Genomic DNA, 27,713 nt, shown 5'->3' with positions numbered 1-27,713 from the left:
AGAAAGAGACACTGGTGGTAGGACCTCTTATGAGTCCGCACGGGAAGGTACCACCACCCCGCCTATTTCTGCCGTGAAGCAGTAATTCGTTTCGGCTCAAGGGTGGGGCAGCCGTTGTAACTATGCTGAGACCTTAGAACTTATATCTCAAGGTGGGTGGCGCATTTACATTGTATATGTCTATGGGCTCCAGTAACCACTTAACACCAGGAGGGCTGTGAGCTCGTCCACCCATCTATGCAATAAATAAATAAAAGACTATCATGTGCATTATAAAAGTAAGGAGGTTCTAGAATGGTATAGAAGTTCACAGAAAGCTCCATAAATGGATCAAGCTCGTGTATTAAAGGCAATAAGTATGGTTCACGTTCGCTTTGGCGAACCTCAAATAAAGTACTAGCCCAAAGTAACTAAAATGAGCACAAATAACTTGTCTTAGTAAAATAATTTGATTATATATTTTTTATTTAACCGACTAGACCGCCGAGTTAGTTTCGCCGGTTCTATGGAGGACTGTGCATGATTTTTGGAACCGGTAGTAGAGATAACACGTTTTTTGGCATTTATTTATGTTTTAATGTAATTGACACAAAAGATTTGAACTGGAATTTGTGAACCCTCAATATAAGATCACAGCCGTCGCCCGCGTTCCCTAGAGGCCGTTAACCCGGCGAGTCAGTTTATTTTCAATTGTCTTACATTGCGTGCGATATTAGAACGTTCGTGAAACATCAATTTTGGCTTATCACTTCGATGGAGGAGGTGGGAATGTATAACTATGAGTACTATTGTAGGTAGAGAATATTTTAAAGCCGGGATGCGTTAGCAGCAGAAATGGGTAGGACGGTAGTAAGTACCCTCGTCTACATCCTACCATTAGTGGTCGCATAATAAAGTATATACTAATCATAATTCTTCTGCCCTTCTCCCAGTCACCTGGGGTCGGCCCAACATGTTTTTTCCTTCCATACTCCTCTATCATATACCATTTCTTCGCTCACTCCCCTCTTACACATATCGTCTTTCACGCAATCCATCCATTTCTTCTTAGGTTTACCTCTTCCTCTATATCCTTTTGCTTTCATAGTTAACACTCTCTTACCAACCTCATTTTCATTTCGTCTCCCATACCATCTCAAGGTATATACTCATGTGAGCTGATAATGATGACGACAATATACTTCATATTAGTGGTTCTACATAATCTACTCTTGTGAATCTTCAAGTTCAGTGAACCTTTTATTTCTCGTGTAGCAAAAGGTTTCTGTTTTATATCTTATTACACTCTATTTTAGACCGCATAATAATATGCAAGATTCCAATCTCGTCTAAAATGAAAAGTGGATAAGTTGTGAAATCGTAATTTTTATTATTTGAATTTTGACGAATACGTTCTATCTAACCAGTTCTTGAGATTATAGATACAAGTCAAATAACTTAAAGTACAATAAATATTCGACCTGTTTGTTACGAGTAAGGATGAGCCTTTATTCAGTGAGATGGGCACGCGCGTTGCTGCGGCCGGAAATATGAATAAATTATAACCGAACGAACCGAACGTTTGAAGCGTTCACGTCATATTTATGATAACTTTTTTAATGCTTTGATGGCATTCATGTGAACTCCGATAGCCACTTAATAATTGTTTAATTTTTTTTTGCTTAATAGTGTGGACGAACTCACAGCCCACCTGGTGTTACGTGGTTACTGGAGCCCATAGAAATCTACAACGTAAATGCCGCCACCCACCTTGAGATATAAGTTCTAAGGTCTCAGTATAGTTACAACGGCTGCCCCACCCTGCTAACCGAAACGCATTACTGCTTCAAGGCAGAAATGGGCGGGGCGGTGGTACCTACCCGTGCGGACTCACAAGAGATCCTACCATCAGTAAAAAAGTTACGCTGAAATGGTCTCTCAGGACCATCAGCTTAAGTATTATAGAAAAAAAAAAAACGTAATAAAGTTCAATTAAAAACATCGAACTGTTGATTTTAATATCAAATAAAACGGATCCTTAATTACAAAGATTAATATCTCTTAAACCAAATGGCCTTTCACCCCTCGATGTAGACGATTTCATTTGAGACACAGGTATCATAAGAACTGTTTTTAACTATCCTTATATTATCAAATAAAGTTTATAGTTAACAATACGAGTATATCCCAATAATAATATTTTTTCATATAGGTCAACCATTCACACTAGTAGTTCCTGGGTGTTAGTGTAGTGTGTGCAGTGCCGGATTAACCATATGTGACCGGAAGCAGCCAATGCTACGGTCCGGCTCCTGCTACACCCAAAACAACAAAAAATCCTCAAACTTGATATCTATTCTCATCTCTATAGTGATCATACTGTAATTGTGTCATCATCATTCATTCTCCCGCCGTTCTCCCAGTCACTACACGTCGTCTTTCACGCAATCCATCCATTTCTTCTTAGGTCTACCTCTTCCTCTATATAGTTCCACATTCATAGTTAACACACTCTTATCAACCTCATTTTCAATTAGTCTCATCACATGTCCATACCATCTCAAGGTATATACTCATGTGAAGTGATAATGATGATGACAATATACTTCATATTAGTGGTTCTACATAATTGACTCTTGTGAATCTTCAAGTTCAGTGAACCTTTTATTTCTCATGTAGCAAAAGGTTTCTGTTTTATGTCTTATTACACTCTTCTTCTCTGTCACAAGTGCCACTTTTAGACTTTGAGACTATCCTTTCTCGTTACTCCACACATCCATCGCAACATTCGCATTTCTGCTGCATGTGATGCGATGCGATTGCCATACTGTAATTGTATATTCTTACTATTATAATCAATATTACTCAGCTTAAATCAGCTCCATGCTGACTACGTGTAGGTTGTAGCCCACCGATGCTCAGATTGCAATTTAAGGGCCTGCTATTGACATTTGGTACGGGTCCGCGACACCCTTTATCCGGTCCTAGTGTACTTACAGTGATGTCTTTTCGATATGCTTCGGTAATCCCTTAATGGCAATTATTGTATTTGTCGGACTCGATATCTAAACGCTTTTAAATAGTTCTGTTATCCACTTAAAAGTTCTCTGTCGTTTGCATGGAACAAAGAGTTCTGATTCCAAAGAAATCCGATATTATTAATAAGAAAAGTCTTTTGTTTTATGTTGTCTGCGATACGTTCTCATAAACTATAGCGGCCCACGCATTCGATTATTTTGGACCGTGTAATTCGCGGGCGTGAATATACAAGTTGCGAGATGTCACCTGAATCTTGCGCATGAAACTGTTTGGATGAATCAATATCGGCGCCAGCTGTCGTCTTTTTAACTGCCGGTTCACGAAAAACACGCTTTTTATTACATTTTCTAATTGCACTAAACCAGTGGTCGGCAACATACGGCTCTTTGACTCCTCGGCTACGGCCCATCCGCGAAATGCTTAGTCCAGGCACGGAATAATACTTACTAGATATCTTGCCTCTTTTTTAATTTTAACTTATTGCGTAGATAGGTGGACGAGCTCACAGCCCAACTGGTGTTAAGTGGTTACCGGAGCCCATAGACATCTATAACGTAAATCTCGTCACCCACCTTGAGATATGAGTTCTAAGGTCTCGGTATAGTTAGAACGGCTGCGCCACCCTTCAAACCGAAACGTATTACTACTCCACAGCTAAAATAGGCAGGGTGGTTGGTACTTACCCGCGCGGACACGTGGAGGTCCTACCACCAGTAAAACTGGTACGGGACAAGTAAACATTTTTGAAACAAAAAAAAATTTCTCTTTGAATAAATTTCACTTGTGTGCTATCCCTATTTGGCTGTTTTGGTTGGCAAGGTTGCTGACCACTGCACTAGACAAATGCACAAACTCACTGCCCACCTTGTGCTTAACTATTACTGGTGTATATGGACAACCCACAACGCATACCAGCTGGTGGTGCTTGTCCTCAAAATACGTCTTCAAACCAGTAAAAGCCAGATGACGCTCACAGTGTACTTTGTAACAATTAAAATACTCCGTTGCATATTCTTTTGGGAACCTCTAGTGGTCTTCAACATCCACCGCAACTTATCTTCCCCATCAGGACAGGGTCAAATCGCGCTTTTTAGAAGACCAGTCTGTTATTCTTTATGAATAATTTCATTGGGAAAATTTATCGACGATTTTATTCTCTCTGTATCTACTCTGGCTTCTGTCGTTCCTTTAAATTTATCTACTTGTTGTTTTACAGCAGCGGAAGCCAAACTAATTCAGACCGCTGTCGTATTGCGGTTCAAGAGTGCGAGGGCTACGTTCAGATGTTGATGGAGTTCAATAACATGGGTGACCTCATGCGGTCGGCCATGACTAAAGCGCTTATTAACCCACAGGTAAGAAAACCTTTACTTTTACAGCTTTATGAGGGAAGTGCTTTTGGAATTCAATTAACAGGTCATGCAGAAGAGGTAAAGTGTTAATTTAACGGCGTCGATGGCTACTCCATGTCATTTTGGATCCTCCCGATCCACTAACGGTGCCTTTAGGTACCTCAAGCACCGGTCACCGTTCTCGTCGAACCCGTTGCTTGCAACGAAGGGCCTCGACGAGTGAATTAACCTACAGACAGCCCACTGACTTAGCAACGTTGTCAGGTTCGAGTTCCGTGAGCTCACCTACTCTTTCTGTGAGACTTGTATAACCCCTCGAGGCTACCAGAATAAACAGGAAAAAAAAACCAAAAAAAAACAAAAAAAACCATCGTAATAAATAAATTAGAATACGTAGAATTCATACCACTGCGTAGAATTAATAATCATTGTGTTGTTACATTGCTTGATAATGACCTCACACATAACAAACGTTATTACTTCGATAATTTGGAAATGAGTCCCATGGAGATCAGGCTACTTGGCCATCGACGCCTCACTCTTTAAATAATCAATTTTAAATTTAGTATAATCAATTAAGTAAATATTTTTGTATTTTTTCGTTAGATGTACAGGAATCTTGTGGTTCCACCATTCCCGGGCACGGAGTACGGGGCGTACATGGCGGAGTCACACCACATGTACGAGAGGGCGTTAGATCTGTTCCCAGCACCGGAGCCGCCTGACGAGTGAGTGTACTCATGAATAAACATACCATTGACCATTCTCAACACTTACCTCATATGTTATGTATATAACCATTTTTAGTGCTTAGATGGGTTGGGCGGATGAGTTCACAGCCCACCTGGTATGAATTGGTTACCCCAGTCCATAGACATCTACAACATAAATGCCGCCACCCACCTCGAGACACGAGTTCTAAGGTTTCACTTTTAATAGTACAACAGCTGCCCCGCCCTTCAAACCAAAACGCATTACTGCTTTACGGCAGAAATAGGTAGGGTGGTGGTACCCTTGTGGACTCACAAGACAAGACATCCTGCCACCAGTAATTACGGAAATTATAATTTTGTGGGTTTGATTTTTATTATACCATGTTTTTCCTTCACCGTGAGGGTCAATCGTGAACATTTGTTAAGTACGTATTTCATTTGAAAAATTGGTACCCGCCTGCGGGATTCGAACACCTATGAATCGCTAGATACAAATGCATCAGGCATCATATCCTTTAGGCCACGATGACTTTATGTGACATGTCACCTTTGCGCGGTATTAAATGTCTACTTCCTACTACTTTTCAACGAGACTTCCACAATATATTCTGAACGGTTTATTATTATATTTTTTTTAATTGTATTTTAATTTAACCAAGACTTGCAGTTGAGGTTTGACCTCATGTCTCAAGACGAACGTTCGCGTTGTAACGTCCGAGGGCTCCGGTAAATAATTAGCCCGGACGGGCTGAGAGCTCGTTCGATCTAGGCGGGTAGCAAGTAGTAGGGGTAAATCTAGGCGGGTAGTAAAATATATTGTGTAATTGTAGGTACTGCCACCTGCCGGCGCTCGCGCCTCGACTGACGCACAACACGCTGTTGGAAGAATTCATATTCTGGACTTTCAAATACGAGTTTCCGCAGAACGTGGTCTGCTTCTTGCTGAATATGTTGCCCGACCAGGACTACAAGGTATAGTGGGACGCGCCAGGCCTAGCGCAGGCCACACGCAGGCCACACGCAGGCCACTCGCAGGCCAAGCTCTCTAGTCGGGATTGAACCAGCGTGTGAACGATAAATGGGCTATAAAACTATAGGGAACTTGCGATGGGCGAGTCTACGAATTAATATTAATATTGTAATGTTCAACCACAAACTCGTACAGTTCACATTATTTTGGGAAGGCAACAATTTTAAAAAGTCCAGTTTGTCAGGATGCAAGCCTTAGTCTCTGGTGTTGACAGGTTTGATAAAAATATGGATAATAATTGTTTGTTTGTGAGGGGCGACCCGCCCGCGCGGTAGAATACGATCCTCATTATAATCATTAATGTTCTAAGTATGTCATTTTGGGACTCTTTTTTCTTTATTTAACAGATATTGAGCTTATGAAACCGAAGCGCACTATAGCTTTACAGCAGAAATGGCCAAGTGCTGGTGCCACCGATGGTACCCAGCGCGCCGTGCGGGCGACGTTATGCAACCTGTGGATTTTAGTTGCACAACGAAACGCTTTATTTATATAACTGTTTTAATCTTACTAATCCTTTTGAGTTCAAGCTAATGTTTTGAATACAGTCGATTGGGTACATTGTTTTCTAAGCATTATTTAAAAGAAACGTAATTTTAGCAAAAAGTATCAAGATCGGTTTTAACGTTATATGAAAATTGAAATTGTCGCAGGAGCACCTGACGCGCACGTTCGTGCTGCACTACGGGCGCATCCCGCTGGTGCTGGAGGCCGCCGCCGACCCCGACACGCTGTCCAACCGCGTCGTGCACATGTCCGTGCAGCTGTTCTCCAACGAGGCGCTGGCGCTGCGCTGCGTGCAGCACCTGCACCTGCTGCACGTCATGGTGCTCTCGCTGCGCCTCATGATGGCCAAGATCCTCGTGCAGAACACGCTGCACGACCCCCGCCGCAACTACCACCGCGTCATCGACTGCACGCAGAAGGTCATGAAGGAGCACTGCTACTGGCCGCTCGTGTCCGACTTCAACAACGTGCTGTCGCACAAGAGCGTCGCGCTGCTGTTCCTGCAGGACGACGCGCTCATCGACATGTGGTTCGAGTTCCTGTCCATGCTGCAAGGTAAGGCGCGGGCGAGGCGAGGGCGGGGTGGGGCGGGGTGGGGTGGGGTCGCGGAGCCGCCACTGAGCGCGCGTGTGTCGCAGGCATGAACGTGAACGTGCGCGAGACCGGCGGGCACATCGAGTTCGAGCCGTCGTCGTACTACGCGGCGTTCTCGTGCGAGCTGGAGGCGGCCGCGTACCCCATGTGGTCCGTGCTGTCGCACCTGACGGCGCCCGAGCACGCCCCGCTGGCGCGCCGCATGCTGGGCGCGGCGCTGGGCAGCCTGCGCGCGTGGCTGGGCGCCGTGCAGTGCACCGAGCTGCGGCCCGAGCGCGACGCCGCCATGCGCGCCTCCTTCCACTTCCCGCTGCACCGCTACCTCGCCGCCTTCCTGTGCGCCGCCGTGCGCTGGATGGGCGTGCGCGCCGCCGACGTGCTGCCGCCCGCGCCGCTGCTCGCGCTGCTGGCCGCGCACCCGCTGCGCGTGCAGGTCAGTGCCGACACTCATATGGTCCAGTTTCAAGGATGATATACTTGTAATATAATACAATAAAGACTTTGGTCTGACGTCCGGTCGAGGTGGATGGTAGCATTTTTCCTAATAATGTGTACGGAGTCCGGTGACCATTTTGCACCGAAAGGACCAGTAGCTCGTTCCCTCGTTCAAACGAGAATAAAACAATCAAAAATAATTATCGAATATGATTTTCGTTATTGTTTATTTTCATCTTTATCGACTACATAGAATAGAACTCCGTATAACTTAATGAAAACAGGTGTGAAGAAATAAAAGATGAGATCCTAGAAACGCATACATTTACAACCACATCGAAACTTTAAACTATACATGAGGTATTAAATCTAATAATGACGTCACACTGTTACTTATAATCTCGCAACACGTCGAATCTCCTTAAAAGCTAAGCGAGTCAGTTGACCGTAGGCTCGAAGTCCGGGCCGTCGGCCGGGTCGGGCCCGCGCGGCAGGTCGGCCGGCGGCTCGGCGCGCACGTGCCGCGCGTGCGGGTACGTGCGCAGCCGCAGCGCCACGAACCCGCCCGAGCCGCGCGCGCCGCGGTGCAGCACGCCCGCGCCGCTCGCCAGCGCGCCCGCTGCAACACACGTAGCGATCTAACGCTCCCTCTGGGCTAAAGGCTTCGTCAAACAGAACGCGTACTTGGCGCGCGTCAGAACGCTAAACAGACGGCGCGCTATGACGCCGAGATGTGTTGTACTACTATGGTAATAAACTGTTAAATAGAGCGCCAGCGCTAACAGTACGCAGCACTCTGTCGCGGCGTTAGGACGTTTTGATGTCAGCCGTTGTAATTTTTTACAAATTTTATTTAGCGTCCGAGTGAATGTGTATTAAAATACTGGTTAATGCCCGAAAAATTGATAGAATTAGTTAGAAAACACCCATGCTTATACAATGCCATTACTGAATCACTCGACATCTTAATACTTTTAAATTTTCACAATGCTATCGAAAGGCACTATGATTTGGCGAATGCGTTGCGTCAAGGAGCGTCGGGCTCATCTAGTCAATTTGTGTGACTTGAAAAGAGCGCGACGTTAAAACGCAGCGCTAAGTACGCGTTCAGCTTGACGAAGCCTTAACAATTTTTAACGACTCGCTCCACCACTCGCACGATGACGGTGTCGTAAGAGAACAATTTGGTGAAGTGTCGGTGACACCCGCGTCCGATGCAAAGAACAAAAGAGTAGTGACGTACCGCCCGCGGGCAGCACCGGCTGCACGTCAATGAAGGGCACGGTGCTCTGCGCGGCGTCCGCCTCCAGGTCCGAGTTGGTGAACTCTACGTACTGGTCGTGCTCCGAGTCCACCGCGAGCGGCACGGAGCTGCGCGTGGGGATGTCCGGATTCTTCAGTTCCAGTTTTACCCTAGAGATAGACACGTAGTTTGAATTAGGGGTCATATTCTATTGTGTTTGTTGTTCTTGCTATTTTTAGATTATGATGATCTAACTTTAACTAGTTTAAATCATTTACGTCAACTTAAATGACATCAATAACACGGGATAAATAAAATGAAGCGATCGTGAGCAACATCGCGCTGCTGGCGGTCATGTGTCGATAAATGCTGACCGCCTCCTCCTCCACTATGCGTCGTTCTCCTCATTACTGAGGATCGTGACTCCCCTGCTACATCAAGGCTGACCACCTAGCATTAATATAATATTGGATCCAGCAAATTTAATGGTTCGCCGCTGTCGTCTGCCGCGGCAGTACCTGGGCCTCGCGGAGCCCTCGGTGTTGTCGTTGCTGATCCACTGACTCTTCTCCGGCGAGAGTCGTCCCGTAGTATAGTTGAATGGCGTCGATCTGATCTCGAAGTGTAGATGTGCGCCCAGCATTCTGAACCTGAAAATATCACGATTAATTACAAACTCGCGTCCAGATTATACTTTTCTCATTAGTATTATTGGGTCGTTGTTACCTGACACCGGTCAGGACGTGTCCGGAGGGCGAGTCTAGATCGTCCAAATCGATGGCCCGGTTTTCGTAAGTTAGCGTGTGGTAATCTACGCCGTCTTTGAATTGAGGGTCTAAGGGATCGAACTTCTGCACTGGGACCCAGTCGCCTCCTTCGATGAGTCCCCTCTCCTTCAGTGTGCTCTCGTACACTTGTAGATGGAATACTCTTCCGTGTTTAATCAATCGCAGCCCTGTCACCACTCTGTTGAAAATTAACAACAAAGCTTAGTTTATCTGTTAATTAAGCAATAAAAAGCAATAAAGAGGACACTAGTGCACCCATGCTGTTAGCACATTTAGAGTTAGAAGTTTAGAAAAATGACTGTATCTGACTTACTAAAAGATTCCAAGAAGCATTGTGTTGCTTATCACCCAAAGCTAATAGAAGATCGGCACTAAAGCTATACCAATTAGAGGTTATGCCCATTATAACGATGTAGGAAGTAAAAATTATTATTCCCCTGAATACTGACTTGTTCTTGGAAATTTGTGCCAAGGCCTCTCGCATGCTGAAGAATCGTTCAGAGATGTCGACAGCATCCTCACAAAGGCAAAAGCAGTACGAGCAATGGAACAAATTCCATTTCCACCAGGAGTCGACCTTGGGCGAAAATATAAATGGAGAAAATGTTTTTCGATGCGAGACGTTCCTATTCGCTAACAGCCGGGGCACGGGAGCGTCCTCTGTGACAAGGAACTGACTTGTTGTTGTTGACGTCTGAGGTGGCGTCCCAGAGGCTGAAGTATCTGTCGGAGTCGGTGGCGTCGTCGCACAGGCACATGCAGTACGAGCAGTGCCAGAACAACCAGCGCCACCACGAGTCCACCTACGCAGACTTATCGGTACACCCTGGCAAGGGGATAACTTGACGCATTCGTGCGTGCAGATATCGCTGCTATCTATACTAATATGTATTATAAAGCTGAAGAGTCTGTTTGTTTGAACGCGTTAATCTCAGGAACTAGTGGTCCGATTTGAAAAATTCTTTCAGTGTTAGATAGCCTATTTATTGGGGAAGACTATAGGTTACGGTAAAACCGATACAAGTGGAGCACCAATAAAGAATGTTTCATAATATTTTCACTTTCTACGTAAATGAAGTAGAGGGTAAAATTTAGCGTTATGTCAAAGTAACTATTCCACGAGGACGGAGTCGCGGGCAAAAGCTAGTTACATAAATATATCGTTTCGATTACATTTTTATTACACCGCGTCTGCCTTGTATTTGTGTCATAGTAAATGTTTGATAATATACATGAGTTTGTCGCCGAATCTTCCCAGTGAGTCGTGTGAAGCACTGCTCTTGCTAGGGCTAGTGTTAGCAGACCCTCTCAGGTCGAGCCCGTGAGCTCACCTACCCGTCCGGGCGTAGCTGAAATAGGCTAAGGGGCTATTAGCGAATAAATAGGGAACTACATAAAGAAGATTATTTTCATAGCTGTATTTCGATTTCCTTGATTAGATTTTGACCTTCAATGTGCATGTAAACAAACTAGAAAAACTTGTTATCACTTTGTTATGATTTTGGGGTCAAGCAGATAACTCTAGTAATCGCCAGTATTTGTTGATCAATGTCGTGTATACGTTACAACTGAATATTTGCTGAACATTGGATGTGGCACCACAATGTCAGTTATGTTTTACCTTGGTGCTGTGACCACCGCTGGTGCACTCCCCTTTTTGGCCAAGAGTTCTCCCGTTTTCGTAAGTGACCCAGTCGTATCGGCGCTTGCTATCGCCGCTCTGAAAAGTTTAACATTCTTACGTGGTTTACCATATTTCAATATTGTTTCTATTGGGCTGATTCTATTGATTGTTGATTTTGAATATTCTTACCGGGCACACCCACATGTCCGAGTCGATGTACTGACAATTGATGATCCTGCCGCCGCAAGTTTTTTGCTGGGTACAGAGCTGGTCGTCGTAGCAGCCGTACCTCTGGGTCAGCGTGTAGTAGCCGCAGTTCTCTTGGCACGTCCCCTGCGGGTTCATGTCCACTTCGTTCTCGATGTAACCTTGCAGTAGACGTGTGACTTGGTCGTACGTTTTACCTGGAATTGTCGAGGAAAATGAACATTAGGATTGGTTTTTAATTATTATAAAGCGTATCTACGAAATTTTGGGTTGGAAAAGTATTGAAATTGTAAATACTAGCTTTCAATTATTCCATTAATTCAATGACTCATATTCCACCGAGGAATTACTTCAAAACTAAATGGAATTGAGTAATCTCTCACGACTAAGAAATTTTAAAGGGTCTGATTAAAATGAATTTAGGTTGAGTTAATATTATTAGGTTTCGTAGGAATCAACTCAGATATTTGTTCTTACATGGCGCGAAATGAACTTAAGATTACATTGTTCATGAAAGTAGTGGATACTATTCGTCACAAAATTTGTGTCCCACCAAAGGACAGCAATCAACATATTAGGCAATGGATATCCATACCAAGATGACTAAAATCTTATCTCCAACAATTTTGGAAGAAAACTACAAAGGAACATGAAAACGTCCTTAGCGCAATCCATGTTATTGTCAAATATCTTCTGATCTAAGCTACCAATATCCACTATTCCAAAACTCATACCAGTGTGGTTTTGGAGATGAATAGCAGACGATACAGAGTCACAAAAGTGTCACTTGACACAGGAGTCTGGAATATCTTGGTTCAATTCATCAAATAATAATCTTTTCTTAGGGAGCATCGCAACCGCTGTGTATAGCCTTTGTATTAAATTTATTTACTAAATATTGCGCTTACAAAAACTTTATAGCCTTTGTATTAAATTTATTTACTAAATATTGCGCTTACAAAAACTTTATTGGCTGCTGTTTTGGTTAGGTCAGGCAGTTTGTTGTGGAAACTGGTTAAATTATACCTTCCTCGTGTTGTATCGGGTCACATCTGTACAGATCTCGACTGGCGGAGGAGAGGACTCCACGAACGACGTTCGCCGCTTGTGTTGTTCTTTGGCCGTAACGTTCTCTAGTCAGACTCGCCTCTTGTGAGAAGTTTCCTGCGTAGAACTTTGTTATTAGGCCACTTTATCATTATTTTTGTGAATTAATTGGGCTTATCGCGCTCAAGCAATCTATACTTCTATACTAATATTATAAAGAGGAAAGATTTGTTTGTTTGTTTGTATTGGCCCCTAAACTACTGAACTGATTTGAAAAATTCTTTCACTGTTTGGAAACTACACTATTCCCGAGTGACATAGGCTGTAATCTTTTTTGAAGAAAATTAGGGATCCTAACTAAAATTCCAATAATGTTACCCAAGGCGTAAAAAGATGACCTAAAATATTCTTTACATCGCGTGCCCTGCGATAACTATTGATGATAGAATAAAATAATGTACTACGACTTTGTAGAACACATTATTATTTACAAAAAGTGTCACGACAGCATATGTCTATTACAGTTATGCCGCAATAAGTGTTCTTTTATTTTTAAAAATAAAACAAGGTCAAATATCGTTGTAATTTTTGTTAAAGACCCGAGCGGAGCCGAAGCGGGCCGCTAGTAAGATATAAATGGAAAATAACTTTAATGGATATTTTAATGTGCTCGTAATCTGGGTCTCGCCCCCACAAACACAACCGCCTTATTTCGAGACAGGACGAGTATTCTATTGAACTTTTATACATTTCTTTATAAAACTTTACATGGAACGTGTGTTTGTTTGTTCATAATCATTTTGTCTGCCCGTTGGTTTGTTCGATTTACTTGGCACATTTTTTAACACGCTTTAATTATATTTATCTATGTAACATAATATTTCACATGTTACAATTAATCTTGAAAATTTACTCGCGTATTAAGTACCGATGGCACTACAATAATTTTATATTATTTAATCTAATATCGTGACCGGTTAAAAATATTTTTATTCAGTTTTTAGTTGGATTTGCCATTGAAACGTTTACTATTGATGTGGGTTTTATTTTAATTGTTGTTATTATGCATTGTTGTTATCGCACCAAAAAAAGGTTTTTGACTCAGCACGCAAGCGACTTATATATTAAATACTAACACCCGTATCTTTAGTCGTTTACACGAGCTTAACTCGACTCGACTCAACCTCCAACGCGCGTTTTGGTATGATTAGTCGTAAAAATAAACTCCACTCAAACGTCCTTGGAAAAATTTCCTAACCGGAGTGAAGTAAGCGAACTGTCAAGTCAAGGTACGTCGCGACGTACCTCGAACGTTCCTCAAGGCTGGTTTTCTATCAATGTCCAAATAGTATGTGGACCGCAACTGGAAATATATGATATTGTTGTGCAATGGCCTGGATCTGTGCATGATTCCCGCATATTTTGATAATTTAAGTTTGATAATATTTATTAATAAAGTAAACAGTTCGAGGTTAGACATTTGAAACTCTTTATTTTATTTACCTACATAAGAGACATATTTTGCTTACTACCTGATAAATAAAGTCAATGCGATTATAAGTTTTATTTATATAATAATAAACTGGTGGTTGTGGAAAAGCACTTCAACAACACGATGCAACCAAAATCACATAAAAGCGGCGAATAAAAATACAAAGCCGGATCCGAAATCTAAAATAATGATAGGTTAGAAAATAAATAATACACTCAGATTTACCGCACGCACACATATTTACGAATAACTCAGCAACCAAAACATCAAACAAGTTCATCTAGTGTCAAACAGACAGCGGCAGCTTGACTTTGACATTAAACAATGACCATAGACTACAGAACTCTATGGGTTTGATGCTAGGTTGATCAAATTTTCATCATTATTACCTCACTCGAGGACAGTTAAGGAATATTGTAATGGTCGACTAAAAATACCAAACTCGAGTAAGTTTGGAGGGAATTCTCGAGCATCATCGGATGAGTTAAGAGTGGAGGACTATTTTACGAAACGTCTAAAGATACGGGCATAACGTTTTAATCATAAATTTAGCGTTAGTCACAGTGGAGTGTCGCCTGATGGATTTATCTATTTAATTAACAGATAATAAAAATTCTCTGAACCATAATTACATGCAATCTTTTTTTCTATTGTAAGGCGGTTTAATAGGCACACGGCTCTGGTAACACTAATTGAGTGCTGACTGGAGTTCCTAAAGATTACAACATGAAGCCGCCACCCACCTTGAGACATGAGGTCCTAGTCTCAATTACGTTAAGGGCCATCCCCACCATTAAAACTAGAAAGCATGACTGCTTGGCGGCACAAGTGTGATGGTAGTACGCACGCGCACCAGATTGCAGCGTCCCCTTCCATCAGCTCTGCAATTGAATCGATTGCCTTCTCACTTCCAAAGTTTTTTCATCTTTTTTATTTTTTATTAAGTATTTGGCTCCAACGCCATAAGCATTGTTTTTTCCAATGTCAAAGTATTTACAAAAATGGCAGGTGCTTATAGAGGAAAAAAGTTACTAAATCTAAATACAAATAAATTTGGTTAGTTTTTCCATACGCGAATCTGTTGTTTTAAGAGCAGCATTTTTTTCCCCTCTCGATTAAAAGTTAAATTTTAATAGAAGTATCACATTTTATACGTTACCTTTTCCGTACAATTTGAGCAGCATCCACGAGAACTGCATTATGGCGTATCCCTTTATCTCGGCCAGGGCTATGGTGTTGTAAATGTCGTAAATCAATTGATGCGGGGACATCTGCAACGTGCACACGTCCGTGCCTCCCTCCTGCGAAAACGATTGATTGTTAAATAAATCTATATGTATAAAAATTAATTGCTGTTCGTTAGTCTCGCTAAAACTCGAGAACGGCTGAACCGATTTGGCTAATTTTGGTCTTGAATTATTTGTGAAAGTCCAGAGAAGGTTTAAAAGGTACATAAAAATGAAAATTCTCGGAATTAATTAAAAATAGCAATCTTGTTTTTCCTTTGATGTGTCCCCCGTCGGACGGATTCCTTTTTTGTTTTACGTTTATTTTATACAAAATTTTAGGTATTTTATTTATCGATTGAGACACTACGAAGTCTGCCGGGTCAGCTAGTTCGTACATAAAAATACTAACTTTTGTTATATTATATTAAAGCTTGAGTTATGTTGGGCTCTAGTTATGATATAAAAACGGCGGAACAAAAAGACTTAGTATGTTTTAACAGCTTTGTTAATGTCACTGCCAATCTGAAAAGTGGTAATCAGGAGCCTCGTATTCAATTGAAATAACATATACATGTAGTTACATTAAGAACAAAAAAAAAACGCTTAAATAGTAAACTAAATTCAAAATTGATTCCATCTTTTCTTTATCCCGCTGATACGGCTCAGGATATTAGAACGAAGTTATAAATTTATTGTTTTGTCATCGGTCCTTGACGAGTGTGGAAATTTTCAAGTTAATCGTACATTTAAAGATTCCGTAACAAACAAACAAACAGACATTCGTACACACTATAAAAGCGTGTCAAAAATGTTAACACGTTTCACCGGAAGGCGTGGTTGCTTCATGGCGGAAGTAACATTTATACCATCCTCTGGGACCGACCCCTCCTAGTCATATCAACCGTATTATCATTGAGAGCCAAAGTAATTGGTGAAATGAGTGTATATATATATTCATTTCAAATCCAGAACAGTAGAATACAAACGTTGCACGTATTAAAACTACCGACGCTACAATGCGCTCAAAGGGTAGCTTTTTTTTATTTTTCTACCTATTCTAGTTATTTTAGGGTTGTTATAGATTCACCAAATTAGGTTTACCGGCCTCAAACCCGGTGACGTTGCTAACACTAACTCTAGCAAGAGCCGTGCTTCGCAGAATCTACCACCGGATCGTAAGCGCGACCCACTAAGAAGATCCGGCGAGAAACTCAGTGGGCTGTGTCTATGGGTTAATTTACTCGCCGAACCCTTCGTTGCAAACGACTGGTTCGACGAGAACGATGACCGGTGCTTGGGGTACCTAAAAGCACCGTTAATGGATCGGGAATGACATGTTTAGGGCGACGTCGACTGTTTACCATTCGCTCCGCAGGATCGAGAATGTAGTTACCGGCGGTCACGATGAAAGAGTTCTCAAGTCGTGCCGCTTTATCGAAAGGAAAGGGTAGCACGTGTTGTTTGTTGGTCCAGTGTAAGAGAGTATGACTGAGGTGGCTAAATATATAGAGAATAGCACAACGTAGATTCAGCTTGAGTCATGTTTGATAGTTGAATTAGTATTGTGTTTATTTCGTAAAATAGATCGCGCGTGGTCGGACTTCTTCATATGAAACTCGCATGTCTTTAGACAGTATTTGTAAATAGAAACACGGTGTATATCTGATATCTGAATCTCACCTAATAAGGAAAAGTCTTTGCTGATCATAAAATTTTACGTCCGATTGTTGTGCGAATAATGTAATGTCTCATTGCCGCATCTGGTTAACTTATCATGTTACGTTTGTAAACAAATAAGCGATTTGTATTACCAGACCTTTTTTTTAACTATGCCGTTAGCCTGTTACTTATATGCCGATAGTCTTGAGAGGCTTTATCGGCGATAGCGTATTGTCGCAAACACTGGCCCTAGCAAGAGCAGTGCTTCGCAAAATCTACCACCGGATAACAAACGCGACCTATTGAGAAGATCCGGCGAGAAACTCAGTGAGCATACCAGACGGTGAGCACTCGTGAAGACCCTTTTTTTTGTATGTAGGTTTGAACTTTACAAGGATTAAAATAATAGGGTAAATTACTTTTGCAGTTTCCAACGAATAACTTCTTAGTCTTATTAAAACGTTGGAAAGAATAAGATGACTATAAATGTACCTACAGCCATATAAACCTTAGCCACGAGTTAATACGCATCAGATAGATTGAGACCTTTGTGCAACGTGAAATATGTATTTGTGTGACGAGCAAGCAAGGAATGTTCGAGGTGAATCAAATACTTTACGAATTACGCTTAACGTGCTCATTGCGAAGGTATTTCGTTGACTATTTATTCCTTGTTTATAAATGTTCGTTGCATGTCATTAATTAGGTTTAATGCCCGTAGTCAAATATTTTCGGATCGTCAAGTAACAATTTGGAATGGTTTTACCTTGTTATAATCACGGTTTAATTTTTGCTAGTATTATTTTATTATTATTTTTTCTGCCAATTAGAGCACGTTAATGTTTTCATGAGGTGTGAGGCTAATAGATGCAGACGTAGCTTAAATTTGATGTCTCAAGACCCGCGAATACCTAAGTAAATAATACTACATATATCTCACATTAGACATGATGATCAAACAGTTTAAAAATATTGCGTTATTTGTACGTACGGGTCGGGGTCGGGGTACGTGATTGTAATGTGTACTTTACCCTACAGGCTACAAATAAGTCGGATAGTTTTATTTTATTTTATTTATGACAGTATTGTATGTTTTGTTTAATTTAGTTTATTCCGCCGTATTGTTCCTGTTTTTTTTTTTGCTTAGATGTGTGGACGAGCTCACAGCCCACCTGGTGTTAAGTGGTTACTGGAGCCCATAGACATCTACAACGTAAATGCGCCACACACCTCCAGATATAAGTTCTAAAGTCTCAGTAGAGCTACAACGGCTTCAAACCGAAACGCATTACTGCTTCACGGCAGAAATAGGCGGTGCGGTGGTACCTACCCGTGCGGACTCACAAGAGGTCCTACCACCAGTAATAATGATGGTAGGTAATATCGTATGACTCTTGTCAGAGGGGTCGTGGTCGTCATTCGGTGTCATTGCTATGGGCAGATGTGATGCGCCTCACGCAAGCAATCGCCACGTCTCCCGGTTTGTGGTGAGCCTGGTACACTCATGCAAATGTTCAGGACTTAACCTAACCTAATCTATCTTAAGAAGGAGGGAGCCTGGAGATCAGTAATACAGGTCTTTGAACCTAGTACAGACTTCAGCTCTTTCAAAGGCTTACAAAATAAATTTTAAGGTTAATTTCCATTTGTATTTGTACTATACCTTTAAGAGAGAAATAAAATAAATTATTATTATTATTAAATAAATAAACAATCCGCCGTATCGCTGGATCGTAAAAGCAACCTTCGCAATTTTTATATAAAACATTATTACGGTCAACGCCCCTCCAAGAACGACGCTGTTTGATCTACTTAGTTTGTTTGCAAATACATATCTTTATATTATTACCTAACCTCAATACATGTTTTTTGCAAAGGAATTTTGTTTCGAATTTACTTTCGGCTTATGTGCTATCTACCTACTTGAAACAATTTTAGTATTAATGCTGTGTTAAAAAAAAATGTCTTTCTATATACGTTCAAATTGTGTATAGTTATATGTTTAGCTGTAGATTTTCTTTAAATGAAATTTACCGTATGAAAATTTGCGCATTACTACAGATAATGATTAAGTTCCTACTAGGGCACATCAGTTGTGGCTTGCAAACTCGTACTGCACATTACACAACACAGCACTGGTTCTCTGACAGACGACGCGTCGGTCCGCTCACGACACCGCTTTCCTTTGTTACCTTATGACCGTGTGTACCTGTAGCATGACGAGGCGGTAAGTGACAGCCTCGCCGTGGCTCATCAGCTCGCCCAGTTTCTTCATAGAGTTCGTAACAGACGACTTGGGGTCCATCAGCACCGCTTCGGTGAGGTCCATCCATTCCCGAACTGGAGCCGGAACAGCGCCGGGCCGTGACTGCGTCCTCGCGAATTCGGCAAAGTATTTGTAATGTCCGTCGATGATTTGCATTTTCTCGATAGCGTTCGTCCAAATCCAAGAGTTGAGCGGGGGCCGTCGACTCCTCGGTACGGCCTGAATCAACTCGTCCAGCGCCACGAAAGCCTTTGTTAGCTCGACGTCTCCCCCCAGATCGGATTGTCTCCACATCGGATCCGACACGTTCCTCCATAATTCATCTTCTAAAGCATATAGTTTTTGCCGCAAATCGTCCACTGAACATAGCTCGTCGGCGATCGCTATTGCGAACAGCGCAATGAGCGCTGCGAATCTCATTGCGACACAGTCTATGGCTGGTGGAACTACTCGATACGAGGGCGGAGGTACTACTGACGGACGCGGAGAGGGGACGGCTTGCACGGCGCGAGCGGGGTCAGCTTAGTGCGGGGACCGTATCGATGTCGTCAGTCGATAGCAATTCTATGTTAATGCGGTTTTGACGTTCAATTTTCGCGACAAAACGCCCGACTAAGGTAATGAACACCGTTTCCGTCATATTTAAAGGAATTTCGATGCGGTGTTTGTCCTCAATTTAACGTGTATTGTCATCGTCATTGCCGCGGCCTCGGTGAAAAGGAAACTCCTTTAACATTAATTAAATTTTAACAAGATTATTGTTAATTGTTTTGTCGATGTAGTTTGAACAAATTATAATATAAAAGGTTTTCCCACCAAAATCATGCGTATTTCCAAATAGTTATGTATGAATATACATATATATAATAACCAAAAAAGACAAATTCAATGTGTGTTTTTGTAGTCAATTAAAAATGTCGTCAAGGCGTTCTTGACCCGAATTTCGAATTGTCTCAATGTCATTACCTAAAATCTATCTTCTTTTTGACGTAGTATTTTTCTATGTTATTCATCTGCAAGTGGAGCCTTACAGAAAAAAGTAATAAATTATTATTGCAGTATCTCCGAAGATATTTACTCTTAGCGACAGGTTTGCAATAAATACTCTAACTTGAACAAAAAAAAACCTGTGTAAACATCGACAACTCTAATCCACACGGAGCAGGTCCAACCCTCATAGCACGCACGTAATACTGTTAGTTCGAAACAAACCTGATTTTGCTTACATCCTGACCTTTATCTGCATTGACTTAAAGACCGTTTTGCTATAAAGAAAATTCAACTTTTTATTTCATCGTATTATTATTCTATCTGTTTATATTCATGTGTCGCGTCAGCTGTGCTTCTCCCTCGAGTCAGCAGCGGCGTGAGTGGACTCGCAACGGAGCATTTGTTTTTATTTCTTTGATTCATAATTTCTTTTTATTCTGCGGAAGCATTACTTGCTTTTTCCGCTTAAAAATTGTTGTAGCTTCTGATTGTTAGGCTGCTTAAGTGTATCATGTCCTGCGTGAGGCAATAGCGTTGTGTAACGATTTGTAGGACAGAATTGGCGTTATTTGAATACTCATATGTCATCTTTTTTATATGATCCCTGTGTCATTGAGGTCGTTGAAATCAGACCGAGATTTATTAAAAAAAGTTTCACACAAATCACACCTATGTTCGTTTATTGATATAGACAAGTATATGAGCTAACGGCCCGCTTGATGGTGAGTGGTAAGAAGAGCCCATGTACATTTCGATGTAAATGCGACCTTGAGACCCGAGTTCAAAGTTCTCATTGTATTATCGTCGTCCGGCATAAGTCATAGTAGTTACTGCACTATTTATATTTATATTCACTTTTATACTGACAATTAGGTGTTGCTTTTAAAATTGACAGACTTGTTCCGAGCTGAGCTCAGCCCACTGAGTTTCTCGCCGGATCTTCTCAGTGGGTCGCGTTTCCGATCCGGTGGTAGTCTGCGAAGCACTGCTCTTGCTAGGGTCAGTGTTAGCAACACTCCGGTTTGAGCCCCGTGAGCTCACCTACACACGTTAGGGCGAAGCTGAAATAGCCTCTCAAGGCTATCAGCATAGGTAGGAAGAAAAAAAAGCTGAACTGATTACAAAAATAATGTAATAAAGCTAAAAATGTTGCATTCTGTTTCCCTTCCATTTTTGTTTCCGTGATTTTTTATCGATTGCAAATCTACATTGTTGTGTTTTTTTTTTCTTTCTTCTAATTATCTCGTTTTGTGTTCGCTTTGTGAGCGCGGTGATTAATCGATGAGTCACGAAGCTGATATGAATAAAACGAGTTTGTCACCGTACCGTTAAAATAAAACATATTTTATTTGGGAGAGTGCGCAGCGTCGGCAATTTGGGACTGGGATTTCGGCAGAAAAGCAGTGAACTAGATACCAATACGATGGACGACATCATATTATCATGTGTAGTTTCATCTATCAAAAATCATCGTATCGCTTTGCTGTCTTTCGAATCGGTCGTTTGTTTTGTGCACAAGTTTTGATATTTGTAATACATAATGTATGTAATCACTACATAGTATAAAACAAAGTCGCTTTCTCTGTCTCTATATCCTTATGTATGCTTAAATCTTTAAAACTACGCAACGGATTTTGATGCCGTTTTTTTCATAGATAGAGTGATTGAAGAGGAAAGTTTATATGTATAATAACATCCATTAAATAGTGGAGAAATCAATAATAAATTACAGTTTCCGAAGCGAAGCGAGGGCTGGTCGCTAGTACATAATAATACATAATATTGCTCGAATGGGTTAGTTAATACAATCCTGCCTATATCGGCCGTCGTTCCGTCGTACTGTACAGTTGAGATCACGTTATGACGTCTATGAGCTACGGTGATGACCACTTTACCCCGCGTGGTCTGTGAGTTCGTTCACCGATCTACACAATAAAAAATATCATCAATTATATAAGTATAATAGTTAAAGTCATAGGTGAGAAATAATAATGTTAATTTTAAATGCCCAGCGAAGCGGACGGGTACAGCTAGTAATGTATAAAATTGACATAATTCCTGGTTGCGGGTCGCGTTGTAAGGCAATTACTGTCGCGATGAATTTATGCGTTCCAATTTGAATCGTTACGCAGCTTTCCGTATAATACAAGCAAGAGATCAATCATGAGAACCATGCGATACTTCGGATGGGTTCAGGTAACCGCTTAACATCGTATGGGTCGTGTTCTCGTCGCCTCAATTCTGGAGGAACACGTTACAAATAAATGACGCCGGTCATCGTTCTCGTCGAACCTGTCGCTTGCGACGAAGGGCTCGACGAGTAAATTAACCCTCAGACACAGCCCACCGAGTTTCTCGCCGGATCTTCTCAGTGGGTCGATTTCCGATCCGGTGGTAGATTCTGCGAAGCACGGTTCTTGCTAGGGTTCGTGTTAGCAACGTCGTCAGGTTTGAGCCCCGTCAGCTCACCTACTAGTTAAAGTTACGCTGAAATAGCCTCTCAAGGCTCTCAGGTCAGGTAGGAAAAAAAATTTACGGCGGGTCGCTAATTAATACCCGCCTTCGTCAAAACACAGTACAGTTAAGTTTCTCCTATGGGTGACGTCATAAATGTTTGCACACACACACACACACACACACACACACACACAGCACACACACACACACACACACACACACACACACACACACACACACACAGCACACGTTCAGTTTGTGACCATTCCTCGAACTGTGTCATTATACCAGCTGCGGTCGTTATCATCTAATATCTCGGTCGGTCGTGTTCGATATCTTCGGAGAAATATCTTTGAAGAGACTTTTGTGAATTGGAATAATTTGTCACAATCGTTTATTCATCACGCCGCGCTGTCTGTTTCCCGAAATAGCTGATAGTAGGTTGTTACGATCGCGGGAAGCGTTTCCTGTTAGGAATACAAACTAACATTGCCTCATTTTGCACACGGTAATGTTATTAGACCCTATATATATTACAACGGGAATGTCGTCCTCCACTTTGAGGCATGAGGTTGAATTGAGGTCGTCAGCGCAAAAGTGGCCTAAGCTTACCTGAGCTTACTATGGTAAGTATGGAGACAATGAGGTCTGAATTGTTACTTTTACAGTGCCTCATAGGCAAAAACAAAACGCACAAAAATAATGTTGACAAAGCCATCTGTTGTTGTTATCTATGGGCGAAATTAGGGGTAGGCCGGTTTTGCATCAAAATTGATTGATTTAAATAAATTGCAATAGGTATAATAGAACCACGAATATGTAGGATAGACCACTTTTGTGCTGAGGGCCTCAATTGTCAGTTGTATGTATGTGATTAGTTTGAGGTATAAACAGACAGAATGGTATCCTCTCTGAAGATAGGAATGAAGTTACTTAAGATCGAAAGCGCCGAAATCTATTGATCTGGTAATCTGGCAATAACATTTTGTGTCACAATACTTCGTTATAAAAAAAACACCGCTTATAATTAGAACGTTTGCCACTAGGGGCGCTGTTCCAACTGCATACAAATTTGTGTTAACTTTTACGCTATCGAGAACGTTAAAAAACTCGCACTAAGTACACGGATAATTGAAGACGTGAGGATGAAGGGATTAAGTACCATTTTTAAGATTTTGAGGTTTTACATTGAATGAAGGTGAAATTTACTTATAAACCATATTAGACCTTAAAATTCCGGTCTTAAAGGCTATTTTTAGAAATTTCACATGGCGTAGGAGTTATTTACGAAGAAAAAGTACAAGTAACAAAAGTTTGTTGCCCGTTTTGTCAAAATTAACAAATTGTATCATATCCCCTTCATCCACTCATGTCTTCAATTGACGACGATGACCCCGTGGTCTCCGCGTTGTTAAATTTACGAAGCGCTGCATCTCCATTAATCAGAAGCGCGTTAACGCTTCAAGTGACTCATTAGGTCAATACCTCCTATCATAATGTCGTATGCTAGATTTCACAAAAAACAATGTTCCCACACACTTTTTTGCTAAGCCACCGCGTTACAAACACCGGGCTCACAGTATTTCATTCACTAAATAAACCACACAACTAAAATGCAAATGTATAATTAAAAAGGCATAGTTTTGGACTTTCTGGAACCATCGGTTGCCTTCTACGTCAATTGTGTTCACAAAATTGTATACGTAAGGGAATCAGTTGCTACTTTTGTTCGTTTAGTGAGAATCAAAACAGTATGTTTTATGGTGAAGTCCTTTTTTTCATTTTGGGATTTTCCTGTCTCGATTTTACTCAATAGTTTCAATGTGAGTCTTTGAGTAGGGTCCTGTAGGGTACAAGCTAATTATTTATGTTCTAAAATTATTTCAAATATTCTTATTGTGTCCTAATTTCCATGTACATAGGTAATAGAATGTACTAAATATGTAATGATGGTTTTTGTTTTTCTGTGTTCAGAACAATAGCTAGTATATTTGGCACGTACAAGACTAACTGGCACGTAATTATGTGTTATTTTGATATTTTGTTGTTACGTTCACTATCATTTCTGATCAAGCTCTAACAGACAGTTAACGCTATTTAATCCAACCTAATTAATATTTGTACCATTAGCAAGGAAATGGTTAATCTAAATGAAAATAATTTGAAAGTTTAAAGCTCTGATAGTTTGCCTAATATTATCTAATGATGTTGATTTATTTGATAACATTTACCTCATTAAATGAAGACACGTCGCTATAACAGTTGGCGTTTGTTGTAAATCATCGAGATTAGTACGTAGTACATAATATCTAGATGTTGTAAATATATTTTGTGGTAACTCTTTAACGGTCCGGAATGAATGCCGAAAGGATGTTTACACGACAACAATGTGCAGTCCACACAAAAGAACACTATTATGTTTACTTCAATGACGAGTGGATCTGGTGTTGGCGTCCCCTTGCTTCCGGGAAATTAAATTCCCAGACGATATAAAAAAAAAAAAGAGGGGATAAATAACATCAGACGATTGGGGAGCGGTCGTTGAACTGACTTTCTTATCGCTCAGCCCGGGTCATAATAACGTATTCAAGTTTCAATTCTCATACAGTGTTGTACCAACCTGAACTTCCTCGACGATTTGCTGCAGCAGGCCCTTGCCTAACAATAGCTTATGGGGTGGAACAATGTGCGCGTGTATCTGCTCCAGCACGCCAGGTAGCGCATCCGGCTCGTAAAAGACACACGATTGAGCAAAGCCTAACAACGTGCTCCGTTCCAATTCCTCTTGAAGGCCGACGTACACTCTCATCTGTCTGTCAACTGCCGCCACTTTGTTCAGAAGGACCGTCATGTCGTGCAGTTTCAACTCAAAACGGGTTCCTCTCCCTCCGTTCTTGGCCAGGAACAAGGCCACCGCACCGGCCTTCTCTATTCCCAGCTCCAATCTGTCGATCGATTGCGATATATGCGAGAGTTTTGCCAGTATTAATCTTTCACGTCTTCTGATTAGGGGGAGTTCGACGCCCTCCGATACGTTTAGCGTCTTTCCTACAACGTTCCATGATGCAATTATCTCTTCGCCTATCTCCGTCCCGAGCTTGAGAACGTCGACGACTTCGACTAGAGCGCGCGAATTGTGAACGATCGCTAGTAGCACGAGAATCGTGCGCACGAAGCGAACGGACATGACGACGGACGCGCGACCACTGAAGCGGCAAGCTGGAGGTCGCGGGGATACCAGCTCGCTTAAAATTATTCCAACTGCTGCTGATTTCGTTGTTACACAGATTTCATGTCATGCAGCGAGGTATGCTTCCGTGAAGACTATCTTAAATGTCTCCATAACTCTTATAATAAAATGCAAACTTATAGTCTATGTATATTAATTGCTGCGACGTGTTGTTGGTTTTGATTACGGAATTTTTTTGGTTTCATACTTTTTCGTCAGTCGATTCAGTGTAAGGTGAACTATAACAGGTCTGGTTTGCGGCGACCAATGTTTTTTGCAAAGAAAACCTGTTCTTGACGCGTATTCATTAGTTTCTGTACTTGTCTCTGTACCTACTGTATACTGTATCTATCTATGCAACGAAATCTATTATCGATTTTAAAATTATTTGAGCTTGAGCTTCTAAATTTGCACGCATCTTATGAAATGATGACAATATAATACCGATTTTTGTTATTATGCACTAATCTAATATCCTAAACAGGAAAAATCTTTTTTTTAAGTTTCGTTTGCTACTAAAGCTCATTTCTTACTTTTTAATCTTTATTATTGTTATTATTTACAAAATATTAAATTCATACTTCGGAAAGAAAAACCCGCAAACGCAATGTTTTAAATTCAAGTTGCGCTGCACCCTGTACACTTTAACAACTAATGGTTATTCTCGCAAAATTTAATTCTTTTTTTATTTCCTTGCAACATTTTTGTATCCCCTACTAACATTTCTACAAACTTTCGTTTTCTTTGACGAATAAATGTAAAAAGACGCTTTCATGTTAAGTCGGTTTAAAATTTTTGTTCGATCAGCCAACTTGCGGCGGACGCGTGCACGGCCAACTTAAGGTTAAGTGGTTTTCGAAACACACACATACCGCAGCGGGAATGCCATACTCATGCCGTGCCTTAAGACATAGACATACAAAGCTTATTTAGTGTTTGATTGCTTTGCGACAGATGCATGGTGGCATGGTAGACAGTATCCACCCATGGGAGCTTCCACATATAACCAGCTTCCCGTAGTTACGCTATACAACCGTAATAAATAAAATTGGATTTACACTTTCATTCCCGTCTCTGAGTAAAGACATAAGCCACATAAGGCGCGGCCGTGTCCTATGTGGAAAAAAATAACAATACATTGTTACGCTACCCTGGAACATAACACAGGATGGCATTTTCAGTGTGCTTGTGCGAGTTTTTTAACGTTCTCGATAGCGTTAAAGTTATCTCAAATTTGTATGGAGTTGGAACGTATGTCTACGTTTGCCGCTAGGGGCGCTGTTTCAAATGCGTGCCAAATTTGACTTAACTTTTACGCGATCGAGACGTTAAAAAACTCTCACTAAGCAGACTGTTCAAGCATTGTTCGTGCGTCCAGTGACGCATATTTGCCCACTGAGTTTCTCGCCGGATCTTCTCAGTGGGTCGCGTTTCCGATCCGGTGGTAGATTCTGCGAAGCACTGCTCTTGCTAAGGCCAGTATTTACAACACTCCCAGTTTGAGCCCCGTGAGCTCACCAACACGTCAAGGAGAAGCTGAAATAGCCTCTCAAGGCTATCAGCATAGGTTGGAAAAGAAAAATACGCTTATGTGAACGGTTCTAATAGGGCAACGATCGACAAATATTTTAATATAGCTGAAATAGCCCCTAGGCTACCAGAGAATAGGTAGAGATAAAAGTTAAATTTCGTTCAAATTGGTATGTCTGTGCGTGTTTTCGACAACCACTTATCAGCAGGCGGCCCTTGGCTTCGTTCACATATTAAATATATAAGTGACTCTATATCACATTTGTTTTGTAGTAAAGTATAAATTAAAAGTTTAACTGCTTA

The 27,713-nt window shown here is 41.4% G+C and overlaps 2 protein-coding genes across 6 annotated transcripts in view; one reads left to right on the top strand and one right to left on the bottom strand.

Moving 5' to 3' along the window:
- Ubr3 (Ubr3 ubiquitin ligase) overlaps positions 1-27,713 on the top strand; it is a 78,162-nt gene that overhangs the window by 35,544 nt on the left and 14,905 nt on the right. Inside the window, exons 4-8 of one of the 2 annotated variants that reach the window (XM_089728985.1) lie at positions 4,238-4,373; positions 4,977-5,098; positions 5,914-6,055; positions 6,767-7,175; positions 7,259-7,647. In XM_089728985.1, the coding sequence (XP_089585111.1) occupies positions 4,238-4,373; positions 4,977-5,098; positions 5,914-6,055; positions 6,767-7,175; positions 7,259-7,647 (1,198 nt within the window). Of the gene's footprint in view, positions 1-4,234; positions 4,374-4,976; positions 5,099-5,913; positions 6,056-6,766; positions 7,176-7,258; positions 7,648-27,713 lie in introns of both variants that reach the window. The other variant, XM_089728984.1, reaches the window with a different exon arrangement.
- orion (chemokine-like protein orion) lies at positions 7,847-25,854 on the bottom strand. 4 transcript variants are annotated; one of them, XM_028176928.2, is made up of 10 exons: positions 25,272-25,854; positions 15,210-15,351; positions 12,538-12,675; positions 11,494-11,708; positions 11,302-11,400; positions 10,359-10,483; positions 9,619-9,858; positions 9,411-9,542; positions 8,893-9,062; positions 7,847-8,268 (listed from the first exon to the last, which is right to left on the bottom strand). In XM_028176928.2, the coding sequence occupies exons 1-10, from the start codon at positions 25,836-25,838 to the stop codon at positions 8,087-8,089; spliced, it is 2,010 nt and encodes a 669-aa protein (XP_028032729.2). In that variant the 5' UTR covers positions 25,839-25,854; the 3' UTR covers positions 7,847-8,086. The 4 variants fall into 4 exon arrangements, with proteins under 4 accessions (XP_028032729.2, XP_028032728.2, XP_089585112.1 ...); XM_028176927.2 differs by lacking the exon at positions 10,359-10,483 and adding an exon at positions 10,130-10,257 and having other exon boundaries at positions 25,272-25,853; XM_089728986.1 differs by lacking the exon at positions 25,272-25,854 and adding an exon at positions 19,148-24,755.

This window comes from Bombyx mandarina, chromosome 08, assembly GCF_030267445.1.
Source record: "Bombyx mandarina strain Sakado chromosome 08, ASM3026744v2".
In the NCBI taxonomy this organism is placed as follows: domain Eukaryota; kingdom Metazoa; phylum Arthropoda; class Insecta; order Lepidoptera; family Bombycidae; genus Bombyx; species Bombyx mandarina.
This window is presented reverse-complemented; position numbering and strand designations above follow the sequence as displayed.